Below are 17,454 nucleotides of genomic sequence, written 5' to 3' on the forward strand. Positions count from 1 at the left end.
ATAACCGATAACAACCTTCATCTAGTTTTCATAACAATTGACAATATGGCAATTGTTAATCTTTCCTTACTTTCCTACAGCTCAGGCAGCTAATATCAATAACTATAGAGACCAAATAAAACTTTAGAAAAAGTTATATCACTTGGATAAATTAGGACATATGTACAGGCGTTGAGAGGCGAAAAATGTATCTAATTCTGATTTGTATTTCATTGTGGAGGAGAAACATTTTTGGGCTGAGCCTGTTGGTCCTCCTCTAATTATTTTAATTAATAAATTATCTTGAATGAATAAACGAATTGATCAAAATTTTCTTCTAATGAAAAGAAGATTTTCTATCTTCGAAAACTGTATTCTTCTCATACGAAGAAAGGTATTTCGGCTGCCATCTGATTCCTTCCAATTCTTATCACAGCTATAATGAATCAAGCACAAAGCGCATCAAGTTCTTTCTAATTCAAAAGAAAAGTTGTTCAGTATAGAAATGTGTAATGGAACAGGGACTATTTCATTAATTTGAATGTAAGAGTCTATTTAGTTTAAAAGAATGTAGGTCTGTGAATAGCAAGATAATTTTTATTAAAAATGTTCCTCAACGTCTTGCATAGAATATTCATACAGACAAAACAATGTTAGTTGCAGTGATCATAATCAAATCATCAACTACCATTGTGAAGTTTTGAATAAGTCTATTTCAGAATAAGACAAATAAGTTACAGCAATAAACATGATTAATAAAAATCTATAGTTTGTAAGGGAGAAACTTATTCTGAAATCTATGGGAATCAGATTTCAACCAAATTTTTGTCATAATAGTTACATAAACTATCAATTTCATTCTTCAAGATAATGATTAAAACTCATTTTTCCTTTCTAAACACCGAGTAAAGCCATGAAAAATTAAAAAAATATTCTTCTTAGCATAATCTCTAACTGAAGCTTCATATTCATATTCATAACTTTCCCTACAAGAAAACTATATTATCATGTGGTGACATCCTATTAAAACACAGGTTAGTGACTATTGTGTAAACGATTCATAGTTTCGCGTTTCTTTCGATGTTACAAAATATATTATTCCGTTTCAAATTATTAATAATTGAAGAATATTAACTAATAAGTAGCTGCCTGAGATAACCATTCCTAATATTTCCAGTTAATTCCATTGACTAATAGAACTTCAATCCATTGCCTACTTACAAACAATTTCTCTATTATTGCTACCTTCCATTCAAATATTTCATTTGCTACTCAATAAAACAGATCTGAAGCTAAGAGAACAAAGTGATTCATCATTATGTGTTGCTAATAAACATTATATTATAATACTTTTTAAAGATTATAATCAATACATTGACTAATACTTGTGAATTCACAAAAATTTGACTTAATTTACACATTTAGAATTAAGATTAGAAATTATATCATCATTCAACGACCAAGATAGAATAGAATCAAGGTTCTACTTTCCCTCCATGCACAGGTTTATTAATTGTCATAATTCAATATTGAAACCACCTTTCAACTGAAATTTTTTTCAAAAGTGTAACATTTTCCAGTAAGTATAATAAATAGATACTGGCAAAATAGATACCACCGTTTAATAAACGATACCGCAAACATTTGTAACAAAATGTGAACATTAAAATTACGTTTTACGTAATTTTCCAAAAGGAATCAAGATAGAAATTAAAAACACTGTTTGAAAGAAACTAGGAATTGAAACTGAACAAAACTTGAAATTAGTATCTCACTTCTGCTTCCCTTATGAACTTCCAAAAGTTGAAAAAATTTATACAGCAACGAGATTGTATATTGTATATCAATAAACAAATAAATAGTATTACACCATTCCGGTTAATCCCCTTGAATCCAATACTGATTCAAATATTATGAGTTAAAATTAAAAGAACGGTGGTAATGAAATACTTTCATCAAAGAAATGGCATTTCAAATTATTCACCGTGAAATAGTATCATTTAAGTAAAGGATTTGATCGAGATGAACGTTTTCTTGTGTGTATAATCTAAATAGCTTAAATTCATCGGGCAATCATCACACCTGAGAGCAAGTTTCAATTCAAAGTTTTTTATCTTTATGGCAGTTACTTATATCCCGAGTGTTTTCAAATATCTTACAATAAAATGGAGAAAATACATACTGTACCTTGGAGGTGGAGTAAATAAAAAAGTAGTTTTAAAATCAGACAAGTGAACCTTTAGTTAATCCGATTCATTAGACGATATTTATAGCCTACTAATAAAAACTCTACATTAAAATGGAAAACATCAATTTTGAATGTTGTGCGAAATCACTTTTATTAACAAGAAATGAGTAAGATAAATTTCAAAATACAAAACATTGTTGAAACATGTATAAGTAACATGTTGAAGAACTAGTTTCGGTTCACGAAAAATCAAAAATAACATTCAAGAGAAATCAAAAATGAACATTTTTTTAAAAGTTTAAAGAGAAAACACGTAAAGGCAAAATAGAAAAAGTCAAACGTTTGCAATATAAGAACGATGGTTGGAGAATAATAATGTATCTAAGAAAATGCACCTTCGAATGAGAAAGGGTGAATGAATATTCAGTAAACAACCAGATTTTTACAGAAAAAAGAGTATTTCGCATGTACTAGTGTACATCATAAACTATTTCTCAACGAATTTACTTATATATTTTTTCAAAAACTAATTCTAACAAAAATCCCATCATTTAACTTCCCTGTCAATCATTATCAAGTTGTTAGAAGCTTCAACTATCATCAATCTTAACTTTCACTGTCAATCTTATATTTTATTTTCAGTATCAATGATTATAAACTAATTCAAGTATTCTCTATTCATAAGTTTTCATGAAAACCTACTTTATTTCAACATAAATTACTCAGTTACTTTAATAAGTAGGAAGTAATATACAATTCACAATTTTTAATATCAACGCGTCTATCAAGTATTCCTTATCCACCAGGTATTTGCCAAAACTTGCTGTACTATGTAGCTTATAGTACCTTCAAAGTTTTTATGGGGATGAGAATTCAATTTGACTATCATCTTTCCTATAAACTTGTGTCAAGTATTTCCTAACAACCAATCACTAATCAAAATTGTTGTAATTTAATGTATTACTGAATTGTTCATACCTTTCGAACTTAACTGCAATATTATTGTGAAGAACCACTAGTACCCTTTCATTATCATTGATCTCTCCAAAGAAAATGAAAGGGTATTAGTGTTTCTATAACATTACAGTAAAATTTACATGCCAAGAAAGTGAACAATTCAGTAATACATTGAAGTGCAATAGTTTTGGAGGAATTGGTTGTAAGGGAATTCCCATTTATTTTCTCTGATGTCTTCAAAGAAAATAAAAGGTTAATAATGGTTCTATGTAAAATTATATTACAGTAAAATTTACATGTCAGGAAAGTAGACAATTCAGTAATACATCAAAGTGCAATAATTTTGAAGGAATTACCCTTGTTAGGAAATACCCTTTGCTGTTCAATGTATTACTGAATTGTTCACTTTCCTGTAATATAATCATATAGAACCCCTAGTAGCTTTAATTTCCTTTGGTGTATTCAAAGAAGAAATAAAAGGGTTTTAGTGGCTCTATGAAATGAACATATCAAGTAGCCCTATAGAAATGAAAGGTTATTGTAGTAATAAGATAAACTCTTCACTTGGGTTTCTGATTGTTTACCGAATGCATTACCCGGAACAGAGTGTTATAACCGATGTGGCGGTGGAGGTGGGTTGAGAGAGGTTTTGTCGAGGCGACATGTAGCGTGTTGGATGCGACGCAGGCCGGGCAATCACGTGTGCTGCTTGACCACAATGACGCCGGGTCGCTGCTGCTGAGAGGGCGAACTGTTGAACTGCAGAAACTGGTTCATCTCGACCTTGAGCAGTCGTGGCGTGGTGGCGGTGGACTTTGTGAGCGCTAGTGGCGCGTCCTGAGTGGCAGTTGTCGCCGCCGCTGCTGCGACTGGAGTGGCCGTCAACCGCTGCCCCCGCACCGCCACCTTAGCCGCCGCTCCACCTTCCTCGTTGCTGAACAGCGCGTCGCCCTCCAGGTGCCTGATCGCCTCCACTATCGTCTCCAGGTTCTGTCGCGATGTGCTCGCCAGGTACACCCTGAAACAACAAAACAGTCATTATGGTATTATTTGTGCTCTGAAGGTATTTTTCCATTTTCATTGAACATGTTACAAGTGTGCAGGGTAAAATCAGATCAAACCGAAGTGTGCACTTTCTTCTTTGATAATTTTTTATTATTTTTGCTATTGTGATATGGACATACAATATGTATGATCAGAAGTTTTCAGCTTCCCAAACATATACGAATGTCAAAAAAAGACAAAACACTTACAATGTTTGTGCTTTCAACCATCGATTTATTCATTCATTGTCAACATCAACAGAGAATGAAAATCTGATCCATAATGTCAATTATGGTATGGGAAGACATGAGATGGCCTCTCCAGAACAGCCGTCTCCAAGGAGCAGGAGCCTCCTTAACACGATGATTACTAATCTTCGTTGGAATGATGCAACGAGAAGAAGATCAAAAACATAATCAGATGAACATCCACACAAAATAGAACGAGATAAATTTTGGCCTGAGAGTCAAACCAAAACACAATGGAGCAGCGAAAGTACAATGTATCAGAGAAGGTTGCTGAAACTTTTTATATAATGCATGTCTCCGCTACCGTCTAACTACTGCACTACCTCCACTGCTTCAATAGGTGCTGACACATTTGAATACATGCATTATTTTCAACACCCTCAACTACCTTCACTGCTACCTTCTCTGATACACTCCACCTTGGCTGCTAAATGGAATCTGAAGTTAATTATTGGATTTTTACGAAAGAAATGCTTGTATTATTAGATTGATACTGAAATTACAGATACTAGCTATATCTCTAAGGTATCTTGTTTTTCTTCAATCTATCTTCATTCAAAAAATGTAACTAATAATAATAATAATATCGTATGACTAAAAAATGTAACTATTAAGCTAGTATTCAACCACCGGTGTGCCGAAATAAAAGGACACCGGCATTTTGTCCATGGAAAGATCGTGGACCAGAGCACAAAACGTATGACCATTATCTGTGTGCACACAACCTTACAGAGTTGTCAACTCTTTTGGCAGGGCATACAACTGGAGATAGTATTTTTTCCCCTGGGCTACTCTTGAATGTAAATAAAAATTGAAATCTAAGTACCCTTTTTAAAATTGTTTACTCAAAACATGTTTCGGCTATATGATGCCATTATCAAGTCTAGAGATAGCTATGCTACCAGTTGTTATTAATGAATTAACAACCTTATTGTATTATATATTGTTTCGGCTCTGCGCTCAGGTTCCTCGAACCTTGCAGGGAATCCCGTTTTTAATATAGTTATGTATAATCCTATTAATGGTATTTTTCTTTTTCATTTTATATTGTATTTTACTTTTTTCATTTACAACCATTTTTGTCATTGTAATTATGTTTTTGGGACAAATAAAGATTTGATTTGATTGATATATTCACAAGTGAAAATGAGAGAGAGATTAGATTTCTTTATTTATGTATGTTACAATATTTACTGGCTTAGAGAGAGAGAGAGAGAGAGAGAGAGAGAAAGAGAGAGAAGACTGACCTAGCTTGTGTGAGCTCGTCACCGCTGGCGGCCGGCGAGCTGGGCGACGGGATCCTCTCGACCTCGACCTTGGGCTCGGCCTTGATGGCCGCCTCCAGGATGGTGAGTCGCGGCGTGCTGGGGGCGGCAGCAACGGAGGCGGCGACCTTGGAGGCGGCAGCGACAGCGGCCTTGGGCGACGCGGGTGGAGTCGCGTTCACAGTCGCAATCACAGTTTCCGTGTGCGCGACTGGCTGCAGCGACGCGGCTGACACGACCTGCAGTGTCGCGACTGCAGCCGCCGTCTCCTGCTGCTGCTGGCTGGCCGCGACTGCGACTCCGGTCGCAGCCGACTCCGACGCCGTGCTTGAGCCCGACTCCCGCCTGATCGGCGTGATCACCGCTGGCTGCATTTCCTCCTGCTCGAGTGCAAAACACATCGTCAAATTACGTACCTAATTATAGCTATGATCTTCACTGATCATTTCGTTCAATACAAGGTGCTCGAATTTCTAATAACAGTAGATGTATACAAAAACAAATTAATAAAACAATAAATAAGAGCTACTAATAAAAGAAAATAATTGAGTAGCCTACTCCTAATGATAATTTCACACCGCCCAAACTCAACTTGAAATACGTAGCCGACGAATCTCCTAATGTTAATCTACATTACAGCGGTTTGAAATGGACTGATTGACTAACATTAAACGTACGTTGGCTACGTCTCCGAAAGACTTATTCCAAGCTACACTACGGCGATTGTAGTAAATCAGCTCAAGGATCAAAACATAGTTGCAGCTACGATGAAACTGTGTGAGACATTATTCTAGAGAATAATGTAAAGTAAACAACAAAATAAATCTTCTTTCAATATTTTCAATAGTGGAGCGGTGAAGGTTCAATGTATCGGAGAAAATAGCTCCTTTGATAGTGTTCAAATAATGCAAGTACAATATCTAGATGTCTCCGCTCCCTTCTACCTTAACCTCTCCAATATGTTCTGATTGACACATTTGAATACATGCATTATTTTCAACACACTCAGTCTCAGCTACCTTCTCAGATACATTGTACCTCCACCGCTCCAATATGTTTTGTCCCTATGTGAGTACGGGAGGTGTTGGTTTCCATATTTAAAAATTGATAAATTATCAAACTACATAGATCTGAAAAGCTTTAAATTGGTCAACGAGTTAATTGAAGTTGGACCTAAAAATTTTAATTGAACAATTTACAACATAACTTGAATCTTGTGTTCAACATTTGCACAACACGACACGACATGACAGAATGTTCTCTGATAGGGTTAGCGTATCAATAATCGGCCAATCAAAGGACATTCTGTCCTTTCGTTTTGTGTAGGCGAAATATCGGTGTGTATGGAAACGACCAATAGTACAATTTCAATTAAAAATGAAACCAATTGACAAGCATCAATTTTTGCACCCCGACACATATTATTATAGTGGGGTATCATAATTAGAACTAAGTTTAGTATTAGCAACTTTTGTATGAATAATATAATAATTATGTATAAGTTATGTTTTGTCAATAAACTCCTCTGGTTGCAATTCATTGGCAATCAGAGAAATTATTATTATTATTTAAACCCTCTCGTTTTGTGTAGGCGAGATATCGGTGTGTGTGAGAACGACCAATAAAACAATTTCAATTTGAAATGAAACCTATAGACGAGCACAATTTGAACAGTTGATGTTTAGGATGACTTACTTCATCGCGCTGCTGATACTGCAGCTGCACCTGATGCGTGATCTCGCGGATGCGTTCGGGATAGAGCTGCGTCTCCAGCGAGCGCACCTGGTCCTCCAGAATCATGCGCAGACCGCGCTCACGGTCCAACATACTGCGCAACTCAATGAGGTCGCTGTTGGCGGCTGCACCTGTCGCACCACCTGTCGCTGCGACTGTCGCGCCGCTATCGCTCACGTCCATGGCGGTGATGATGGTCGGGGCGGAGCCGGATGTTGTCACCATGGCGAGTGGTTCGGGTGTCAGGAGCGCTGCCACACTTTCTGGGTCCGCGGTGTCGTTCGGCGTCATCACTACCACTCCTAAAACACAAAAACAACCCGATCAAAATGTTTACTAAGGACATTTTTAAGGATAATTTCTCTGTCTTTTATGGGCCAAGAATCCATTACTTTCTAGCAATTTGGGAATTTTTCTATGTTCTTTATTGCTTTATTTTCTATTTTATTTAAATTATTATCTTTACATTTTCTTAAATTTAAATTTATTTCTTGCTAGTAAACACAAAATTGTTCACAATTCTACTTTCTCAAACTCTTAAACCCCGTCAATCAAATAATTCAAATCAAATCATCTTTATTCATTTCATTTTACAATATTATATAAAACATGAACAAAAATAAAAAAATTAAATGCCCTTCTCTGAGTCGATAATTTTAATTTTAGGGAATAAATTGAATAAAATCTTTATTTATTCCATATTAAAAATATTTTAAAAACTCAGACTCAATCTGTTGTCACAAAGTTTTTGGAATACTCGATACATTTTGTTTTCCAATTATGACTATTAAAGTAATCTTTATTGAAATGAATAAAACAAAATGTATCCAAAGAACCAAGAACCAAGATACAATTAGGACTACTGTATCTTCTAATTTGTATCAATAAATTCAAGTCATGACTTGTTTAAAATTATGCTCTCTCTGTCTTCTTCTTCTTCTTTTTTTCTCCTTCTTCTTACCTTCTATTCCCCTTTTATCTTTATTCCTCTCATTTTCTGCCCTTTGAGACGATTTCATCACCGAATTTCGATTTAAAATTAGCCCAGAAAAGTTATGTTTCTTCAGCACTTCCAAACATATTGATCATTTAATCTAGATTAAACCTCTACCAAATATGTAACGGGGGAAAGAAAACTATATGTAATAGTTTGAAAAGAAAAATTAAAACTATAACCAACAGTTGGTGGGTGTAATGGTAAAACAAAAATGAACAGTTTACTATATAATTTTATGAAACGTTTTCGATATAATATTATTCACATTTAGAATTTGAACATGAGAAACGATTTGTTCAATCTGTTTATTGAATTCGTTTTTCTATCAATCGATATTCTATTTCAGAGGCTTATCTTCTCTATTTCAAATCATTCTGTAGTTGATTGTTGATTATTCTGACGAATGCTCTTGGAATTAGTTTGATTTATCTGAGTGATTAGTGGTGCTTGACTTACCTGCTTCAGTCTTCCTCTTCTTAGGCGCCGTGGCCTCTCCCTCGTGCTGGTTGATGAGCCTCTTCAGCTGGCAGTTCTGTGACAGCAGGCGTGTCTTCTCCTGCTCCAGCTGGTAGATGTATTCGGCTGTCTGTTGCAGTATGGCCGCCTACAATTCACAACAAACAATAACATTAATCAAACTGAATTTTGTTGATCAAACAAGAAGAGACATAATTTTACATTCTACACATCACATTCAAATTTACTAGTTTATACTAATTTAGGATCTGTAGTGCAAAATAGGGAGGATTTTCAATATTTCCAAATATGTTTACCCATGTAGTTGGAAATCCTTCAATCCTTGAGAGAGTCAAAAATAAATCAGGGAAAACGAAGGAAAGATGAGTATAATAGGATGGGATGAAGGAAGGTATGATAGGATGGGAAAAACGATAGAACCAGGTTTAATGTTTGATATTGTTCATTATTTATCCATATAATCCCTACTCTCAAATATTAACTCAAACTTCGATCAAATATTGAAACATTAGTACAGTAATGAATGAATTATGCTTTGATGAACATTGAAAATTCTGTATACCTTCAAGATAAACCTATACACAGCAGGTTACATATAATTAATCATTTATATTCGGAAACATGGAATTATAGAGGAGGTATATTAGAAGAAACATGGAATTATAGAGGAGGTATATTAGAAAAAACATGGAATTATAGAGGAGGTATATTAGAAGAACTATGGAATAGTTGTTCTATTTTGGAACAATTTGAACAATGATTCATCATCATTGGTTTAATCTTCAACTTGTAAAGGTGCGTACAGATTTACGCGCCGCGAACATGAGCAATTCACTTTTAATCAGCTGAAGCCAAGCTTTTTATATCTATATCTTACCGTTTCTGTAAAAATACAGATATAATCAGCTGATTAAAAGTGAATTGCTCATGTTCGCGGCGCGTATATCTGCTGAAGCCAAGCTTTTTATATCTATATCTTACCGTTTCTGTAAAAATGCAGATATAATCAGCTGATTAAAAGTGAATTGCTCATGTTCGCGGCGCGTATATCTGTACGCACCTTGAGAATTGATACAACTGATTGAACCTTTGATTTTAGTTAAGCCGAGAAACCTCCCAAACAGAGACATTTGAGAGCATGTTTTGAACATTTGAACACGATTTTGTAAGAAAATAAACAGCTGCATCAAAAATAATTATATCCAATGTACCTAGAATACAGGTACTATTAGAATACTATTCTAAGTACCTTGATTATATCCAATTTATTATACCTTCTATTTTCAGTTGTCAATAGTGATTCGAAAATTACTTTCCAATCGTTGTTCATATCAATTCCTCCTATATGCACCATGTTGTGCATCCTGTTATATGATACTACCACATCAGAGTCTAAAAATGCATAGTGACGACATCCATTGGTATTCTGTTGAAACCTGCCAGAGCGGACATAGAGATAAAGAAAGAACCACACCAATAATTTCGGAATAAAAAAGTGCTGAAAGGAAACCAATGGAAGGGGAACGGAAGAGCGGCCAAAAAGAGAGGAAGAACAGCTTCCTGTCGTCAGTGCAATGATGATGATGACTGACGTGATGACGCGTGGGACGTAAGGAGGAGGGGGGGATGACCGGAAACAGATGTTTAGAGAGACGGCAGCCGTTCATACGCATGCGCAGTCGCTTGCTTCTATTTTGCACTGTTCTCTGCTCTGCACTATTTTCTGTCACTACTCTCCACTACCAGAGTACCTGATTGATATTTGAATGAATTCATTCATCTAGTTTCATAGACTATGTTGAAAATTAACTAATTATTTCATTTCAGATAGATTGAGGGTACTGAGCAGACGACAAATTAATGAGAATTAGAAACTGAAACTAAATGGAAGTGAATTAAACAGAATAGTCGAAAAATGATAGTAAATGAAAAAAACTGCAATTTAAACAACGAATTTTCAATATAACTAATGTATAAAAGCCATGGTTTAGGAAAACATGTGAATCAACCTATTTTTCAGAAAAGCTACCAAATTTAATGTACCTATTAAAAACGATTCTAAATGTTTCAATTTTTATTGAATTGTTCAAGATTTGATCAACGTTTTGTGAGAATGGAAGAGATTGGATCAGAAAAAGGTATTAAAAGAGAAAAAATATATGAAATTTCAAGATTATTATTTATCAATTTTTGAAGACCTGAGGAAAAATCGCTTTGATTCTAATTTTCACATTCAGCACATGCCTGAAGGTGCCTATAAATATAATGTGAGGTCTATTTACTGAAGGGTTCAGGGCAGAACAAATGAAAATGCAATTGAAGAGTTTCCATCTTTGAACAGGAATTGCAGTGCATCCATCTTTGAATAGGAATTGCAGTGAATGAAAATCAGATTTTATAAACTCGTTATACAACTCCACACTTCAGTGAACTAATTCATCAACGAAACGAATTTGTTTAGCTAAAGAATTGCATAGTCTAAACTAAAAAATTGAATATTCAATAAATAATTCTCATCTACTACAAACTAGTTTTAAAATGTACGTTGATGGAATGCAGACAGATGCGGTAATAACAGCCAATTTAGCGACCAGAACAGAAATAGCCAACAATATCAATATTCTACTGAATAAAATAGTTTTCTAGGAAAAACGTAGATACAACTAGATAATAGTGTAGTGTGAGATCAGTGTGGCATGACGAGCAGTCAGCAGTGCCAGTGAATGGAAGAGTAGAGTAGAGCCAGAGCCAACTTGGGAAGCCAAGCCAGTCCTCGTCTAAAAATAACACAGCAGTAGTAGAATGCAGTCAGTCATTTAGGCGCTGTCTATTACGTCCCAAACAGCTGTTCACAGCTGAGCGAGTGAGTCAGATGCATCGGCTGCAACAATGTAATGAAAAGAGAGAAAGATACACTAGGGAGAGAGAGAGCACCCTCGACAATCGGCTGTCTCTCATCTGCCATTGGTCGGCTGCTAGGTCACGTGACCTAGGTCGTTAGCCTACCGTAGTAGCTCGGCTCGCCGCTAGAGCGCTCTTGCTGTACTTTCGCTGAAATTCTTCACAACTCAATCTTTGCTAATTCATTTCTGTTGAATCATTCTGATTTTTCCAAAGTGAATAATATCGTGTTGGTAACTTAGTACTGTAATATTTCTGAATCATTCATTGTTACAACAAAATATTTCCATTTCGGGGACAACGTAGGAGGTAAATTTAGTAGAAAAAAGTAGACACACAGTTTCTCCGTCTACTACTTTTTTGATCTTTATTGAATTAAACATATGCTTTTCATTCTCAGATTTCCCAATTGAAACTGGATTTCCACATATCAGTGAAAGTGACCGGCACAGTGAAAATATAATTCTCATGAGTACTAATTGCACTATTCCCACTCAACCCGACCGAGCGAGTATGAATAATCCCATTTGAACTAATAGGAATTCAATTATTTTCACTGTACAGGGGACATTCTTTGAATTTTTTCATGTAGGAATACAGTTTTACTCATCCTAAAATCAATGAAACATTGTACTAATTCCTGGAATAAAAATAGATTTTTTGTCACATTCTTGAAAAAATTTCATAAATCAAGTTAGCTATTTTTTCTCAAATTTCTGTTATCTAATTTTTATTCAAAAACCTATATTATAGTAACAATAGTGACAAACTATAGTAACAAAAACCTTTAGTAGTTGTATAACCCACAGTGTAAGTTATATAATTATTCATTCTATTCCTCATTAGTCCAATTGTGTACAATCATATTTCAATGAGAAAAATTTCACAAAACCCGGATTTCCAACAACACAATAATGCTCCAAAAATAAGGTAAACCAAAAATGAGCTAAACCAAAAATTCTGCCGCACTTTACTACAGCTGGAGGCCTAAAGCCACACGCGAATCGTGTGAACCATCGACAGTGCGGTATGTTGAAAAGTGTTCGCGGATGCGCGTGTGGGAGGGGCGAAGGGGTCCACATGACTGCATTGCTGCCTCATCATCATCATCATCATCATGGGGTCCAGCATTCCGCGAATTCCCGACCGGTCGTCGTTCCCAGATCCCAGCAGACTCCCTGGTGGTCTGCTGGTGCTGGTCCCCCGTCAGCCAAACAGCTGCCTTACTGACCATTGCTGTTCCTTTTCCCGATAATGCTATACACTATTACTTGAAAATAGTTGATTAGTAAAAAAAATTAAATTAATTTCAAAAAGAAAAATATTTCGTATTATTTTCTGAAGGCCATAAATAAATTCTATTTGTTATTGATTTGAAATAATCTACAAACATTCAAATAATTTTTGCTAATGCAACAAAAGTAAACTAATTTTCAATCTTCCATAAATAATTGATTAAACAATTATTGTTTTCAGCTGCATCCAAATGTTTGAACATAGTTTAAAGAAAAAACGTTTATTAAAAATTTTTTGCTGGATCATGCCCACATAAGCTATTTTTCTATTGCGTGTTATTTACATTTATACAAATAGAAACTCAAGACCAAAATGTAGAAACCGTTGGTGTCGTAGTAGAATGAATATTATAGTCCACAAGCACAATAAGCACTATTTGGATCTAAAAGCACCTGTACATGCTTTTAAAATTTGGTGAACTTCTCAAGAAATGCGGGTTATCAACCAAAAATTATACTTTGAATAAACTGTTGTTCTTAAGTGTGTCAAGTAATTTATTTGAGTGCCTGATATCCTTGTTATATGGTCTCCAAGTTTCTGTTACAAGATGAATTAATGAACAAGAAATAAAAAGAACCTTCGCTGGAGGCGCCCGCATAAACAAAGCATATTCGAAAATATTATAAATCAGGAACTTTCAAAATACATCTTGGCATTTGAATTAAAATAATCTGTTCCTGACTTTAATTAGCATCCCTTGAAGACCTAACATCTGCCATTTATTTAATCAAGTTTGAAGGATAAAGATGATAATTTATCACAATTATTATTCTAACAAGATTTCCACTAATTCAACAAAAAAAAAATCAAAGAGCAGATGAACCAACAAAAATTCATTTCAAAATGTGAGAGTGAATTCAATCGTACAAACTAGTTGAATAGAGTTCTCATTGTAAACAACCTTTGAATTGACAATACCGTACAAGTACAAACCAATAAATTATTAGCTGAGCGGTATTATATCAAACAGAGAAACAGAAACATGGAACTTAGCAACCCAGGTCAGGAATAGTTGGGAAACAACTTTGATAAAACATTTAAAAAATCATCAGTAGGCGTTTCAACAATCTCGGACACAACACTACAAACACATGATGCATTGTGTTACAAATGCTAATGAACCTGTACACCTTCATGGTGTATTAATTCCTCAATTGTATCCATATGTGTGACTCCAACAATGGATGATAGTGGGCGATGATATTATTTACATTAAACAATAGAATTTATTTGTGATAGGAATTAATAAATAAAAATATGGATACTTCGATGTAATTAGTATGTGTAGTGTTACTTAGATCTAGAATTAGTTACTCAATGATAACAGCATTCATGATTGTTATAAAGAATTTTTCATAAAAATAAACATGTATTTAATATTAATAAGTACAGTATTTCAAATAAATATTGCAATAGAATCAAACAATACAGTAATGCAATGATCGCTGTATGGAAGTGAATGACTTGAATTGTCAAGTAGGATACAGTATTTCATATAAATGAACATATAACAACATTCTTGATTTATAATGAATTTTTGCAACAAAATAAACATGTGTATGGGAGGTAAATGACTTGAATTGTTAAGTACAGTATTTCAAATAAATAGTGGAATAGATTAGAATAATACTGAAATGCAATGATTACTGTATGGAAGTAAATTACTTGAATTGTCAATTACATTATTTCAAATAAATAGAATAGAATAGAAAGATCTGATGGAACTTTAAATAGCAAAGAGAAAGTTGTCCAATAATAACTGCTATCATGGATAACTGCCTTGCCTACAACAGCATTATTATTACTTCTTTTCTTGACGTTCCTCGATACAAACGTCATCAGCTGATTAGGTGGTGACGTCAACTCAGCTGACTCGCCCACAACGTTGCCTCACAATCAGCTGTTCCGAGTAAACACTGTAAAGCTTTTCAATGCAGTGTAGTTGGCGAAGTTTACAAGCGTAATAAATCTTCAAAAAATTCAGTCTGAAAATCTTACTGTTTCTTATAAATGTGGTAACATTTCGTTCAACAATAAACACGTGAAAAAGTATTCTTTGTTAAGAAGCCCACAAGTCTTTTTAAAGCAGCAGCCCAACCGGATTGAACCAGATTTTTTTGAGAAAACTATGACCTATTAAAAGTGATGCAAAGCCAGAATAATAAAAAGACTAGACTTTTCAGACTTTTCGGAATTCTTGATATTAAAAAAAAACTCTTCAGTTTGAAGAGATCCAAAAACTCAACAAGAAATTTTTCAAAAAAACTTTTTTTTATTAGAACTCATAGTGAATAGCTATTGTAAACCAGGTATTATAGAAATTACCTGTTTCGGAAACAAAGACGACTAGCTTGCAATGAAACAATTAAAACAAAAAATCCTTAGAACTGAACAGATTGGATTGATAATTAATACATAATTTGATAATGATACACTCATCATTATTTATCTTGACACTTTAATAACAGTATAAGAACTGGAGGTGAAACTTCTTTCAATAGTTCCAAAAAATCCTTGAAATAAATGTAAGATTTAAAAACGTTAGTTCTCATCTGTAATTAATCAGTCATATACGACTTCTTGAGAGGTGATTCCTGAATGACAGGACTGGTTCCATTCATTTCTTAATACTATTATTTTCAATTCCTTAGCGCTCATTAATTTCATTTTAAATGACAGTTTTCGAATGTGAATGGAAGAGATGATTACTGGTCAAAGTCGGCTAATGGACAATTCACTGAAGGAAATTTGGGAATGGAACCTAGTTAGCAACCCTATTGGGCAAGAGAGATATTTGGAGCACTTGTGAAGACAAATGACACAAGAATTTCTAGTCGACTGTCTCATTAGAAGGTATTTCGATGCTCAGGTGGTGTTAACACTAATTACTTCAGTTTGTTTATTGAACAAGCGAGAGGTCATCGACCGACTAAAGAAAAGGACAAATTATCTGACGTCTCTTTCTGTACAATACTCACTTGCCCCACTTCGCTCTCTTTCTCACTCTACACACCAAAGAATCCAACTCTTTCCTCTCTCTTGGAATAATTCCTGCCGCTTTCCATGACCACATGCCTTCACACAGCCATTTTGACACACAAACCAAAGCAACAGACCATATGGCTGCTGGGAATTAATTCATCCCCAGCGCACGAAGGCTTACTGTCAACAGAATGCAGGACCATATGGTAAGTATTAAACATTATCTACTTCATGGTCTGAAAGTACAAAGCGTTTTATGAGCATAAATTCTGTCTTCAAGTAGAGGCAAATGACCTGAATAGCAGTATCTTGAACGAAGACTAAAATAAAGAGCTTTTACTGTTTGTACCAGGCCAGATTCTTGTATAAGTACAGTACTATCAAAGACACATCCGACAAATTCACAGAATAACTGAATCATCTACTAAACCATACTTTAGACATTCTAAATCGTTCTAAGAATTTCATCATTTCCAAAGTATTTTCAGTTGAATGATCATTTTTATCACAGAAAATTTCAAATGAACATATAGAAATCCTACAGAGAGAACTCCCACAACGAAGGAGACAGGGTCCTTAAGTTGAGATGAGATAATGGAATGAATATGCTTCTAGGAACAGATTTCATTCACGAGGAGAAAGCGGTGAGTCACCCTTCTAGGAATCGAATGACATTTTGAATATTCCAGGAATTTCAGGCGACCACAACGTCGCGGAGAGGTGAATGCTAAGCTTGCTTGACTGAATAAATTCTCCTGTACTGTAGAAGGCAGAAATCATCATCACCTCAAAAAACAATAATGATAACCGAATATCAAGACAGAGAATTTTAAAATTTTGGATCAGTGAATCATGATCGTAGACATGTCATAAAAATAAGGGTTCACTCTTGTTCTGATTCCATCATTGAAGATACAATCTTTCTATACTGCCTACCAATTTGATAAGTGAGTTAAGACAGCATTGAAGATGAATATTCTAAATAACAATTACCGATGACAGAAAATTAAAGGAAAGTAGTTAAAATTTAGAATAACAATGACTCAAGCCTACACAGATAATATTGGCTAATTGGACCTTCCAGTGCAATGAGTATCGTGTGATTGAAAAACGATAAAACTAACTAATATTCTAAATAACAATTAGCAATAACCGATGAGAGAAAATTAATGGAAAGTGGTTAAAATTTAGAATAACAATGACTCAAGCCTACACAAATATTGGCTAATTGGACCTTCCAGTGCAATGAATATCGTGTGATTGAAAAACGATAAAACTAACTAATATTCTAAATAACAATTTAACAATAACCGACAAGAGAGCATTAAAGGGAAGTAGTTGAAATTTAGAATAACAATAAGTACAGCACTTTACTATACAAAAATT

At 34.6% G+C, this 17,454-nt stretch overlaps 1 protein-coding gene across 6 annotated transcripts in view; it reads right to left on the bottom strand.

Annotated features, from left to right (window-relative positions):
• Positions 1 to 1,968: 1,968 nt before the first annotated feature.
• LOC111059498 (helix-loop-helix protein 11) overlaps positions 1,969 to 17,454 on the bottom strand; it is a 100,437-nt gene continuing 84,951 nt past the window's right edge. For 4 of the 6 annotated variants that reach the window (XM_039427774.1, XM_039427777.1, XM_039427772.1 and 1 more), the window contains 4 exons: positions 8,869 to 9,016; positions 7,377 to 7,717; positions 5,664 to 6,064; positions 1,969 to 4,142 (listed from right to left, as the gene is read on the bottom strand). In XM_039427774.1, the coding sequence (XP_039283708.1) occupies positions 3,821 to 4,142; positions 5,664 to 6,064; positions 7,377 to 7,717; positions 8,869 to 9,016 (1,212 nt within the window). In that variant the 3' untranslated portion in view covers positions 1,969 to 3,820. The remainder of the gene's footprint in view (positions 4,143 to 5,663; positions 6,065 to 7,376; positions 7,718 to 8,868; positions 9,017 to 17,454) is intronic. The other 2 variants (XM_039427775.1, XM_039427773.1) reach the window with 1 other exon arrangement.

Source organism: Nilaparvata lugens, chromosome 5, assembly GCF_014356525.2.
Source record: "Nilaparvata lugens isolate BPH chromosome 5, ASM1435652v1, whole genome shotgun sequence".
Classification (NCBI taxonomy): Eukaryota; Metazoa; Arthropoda; class Insecta; order Hemiptera; family Delphacidae; genus Nilaparvata; species Nilaparvata lugens.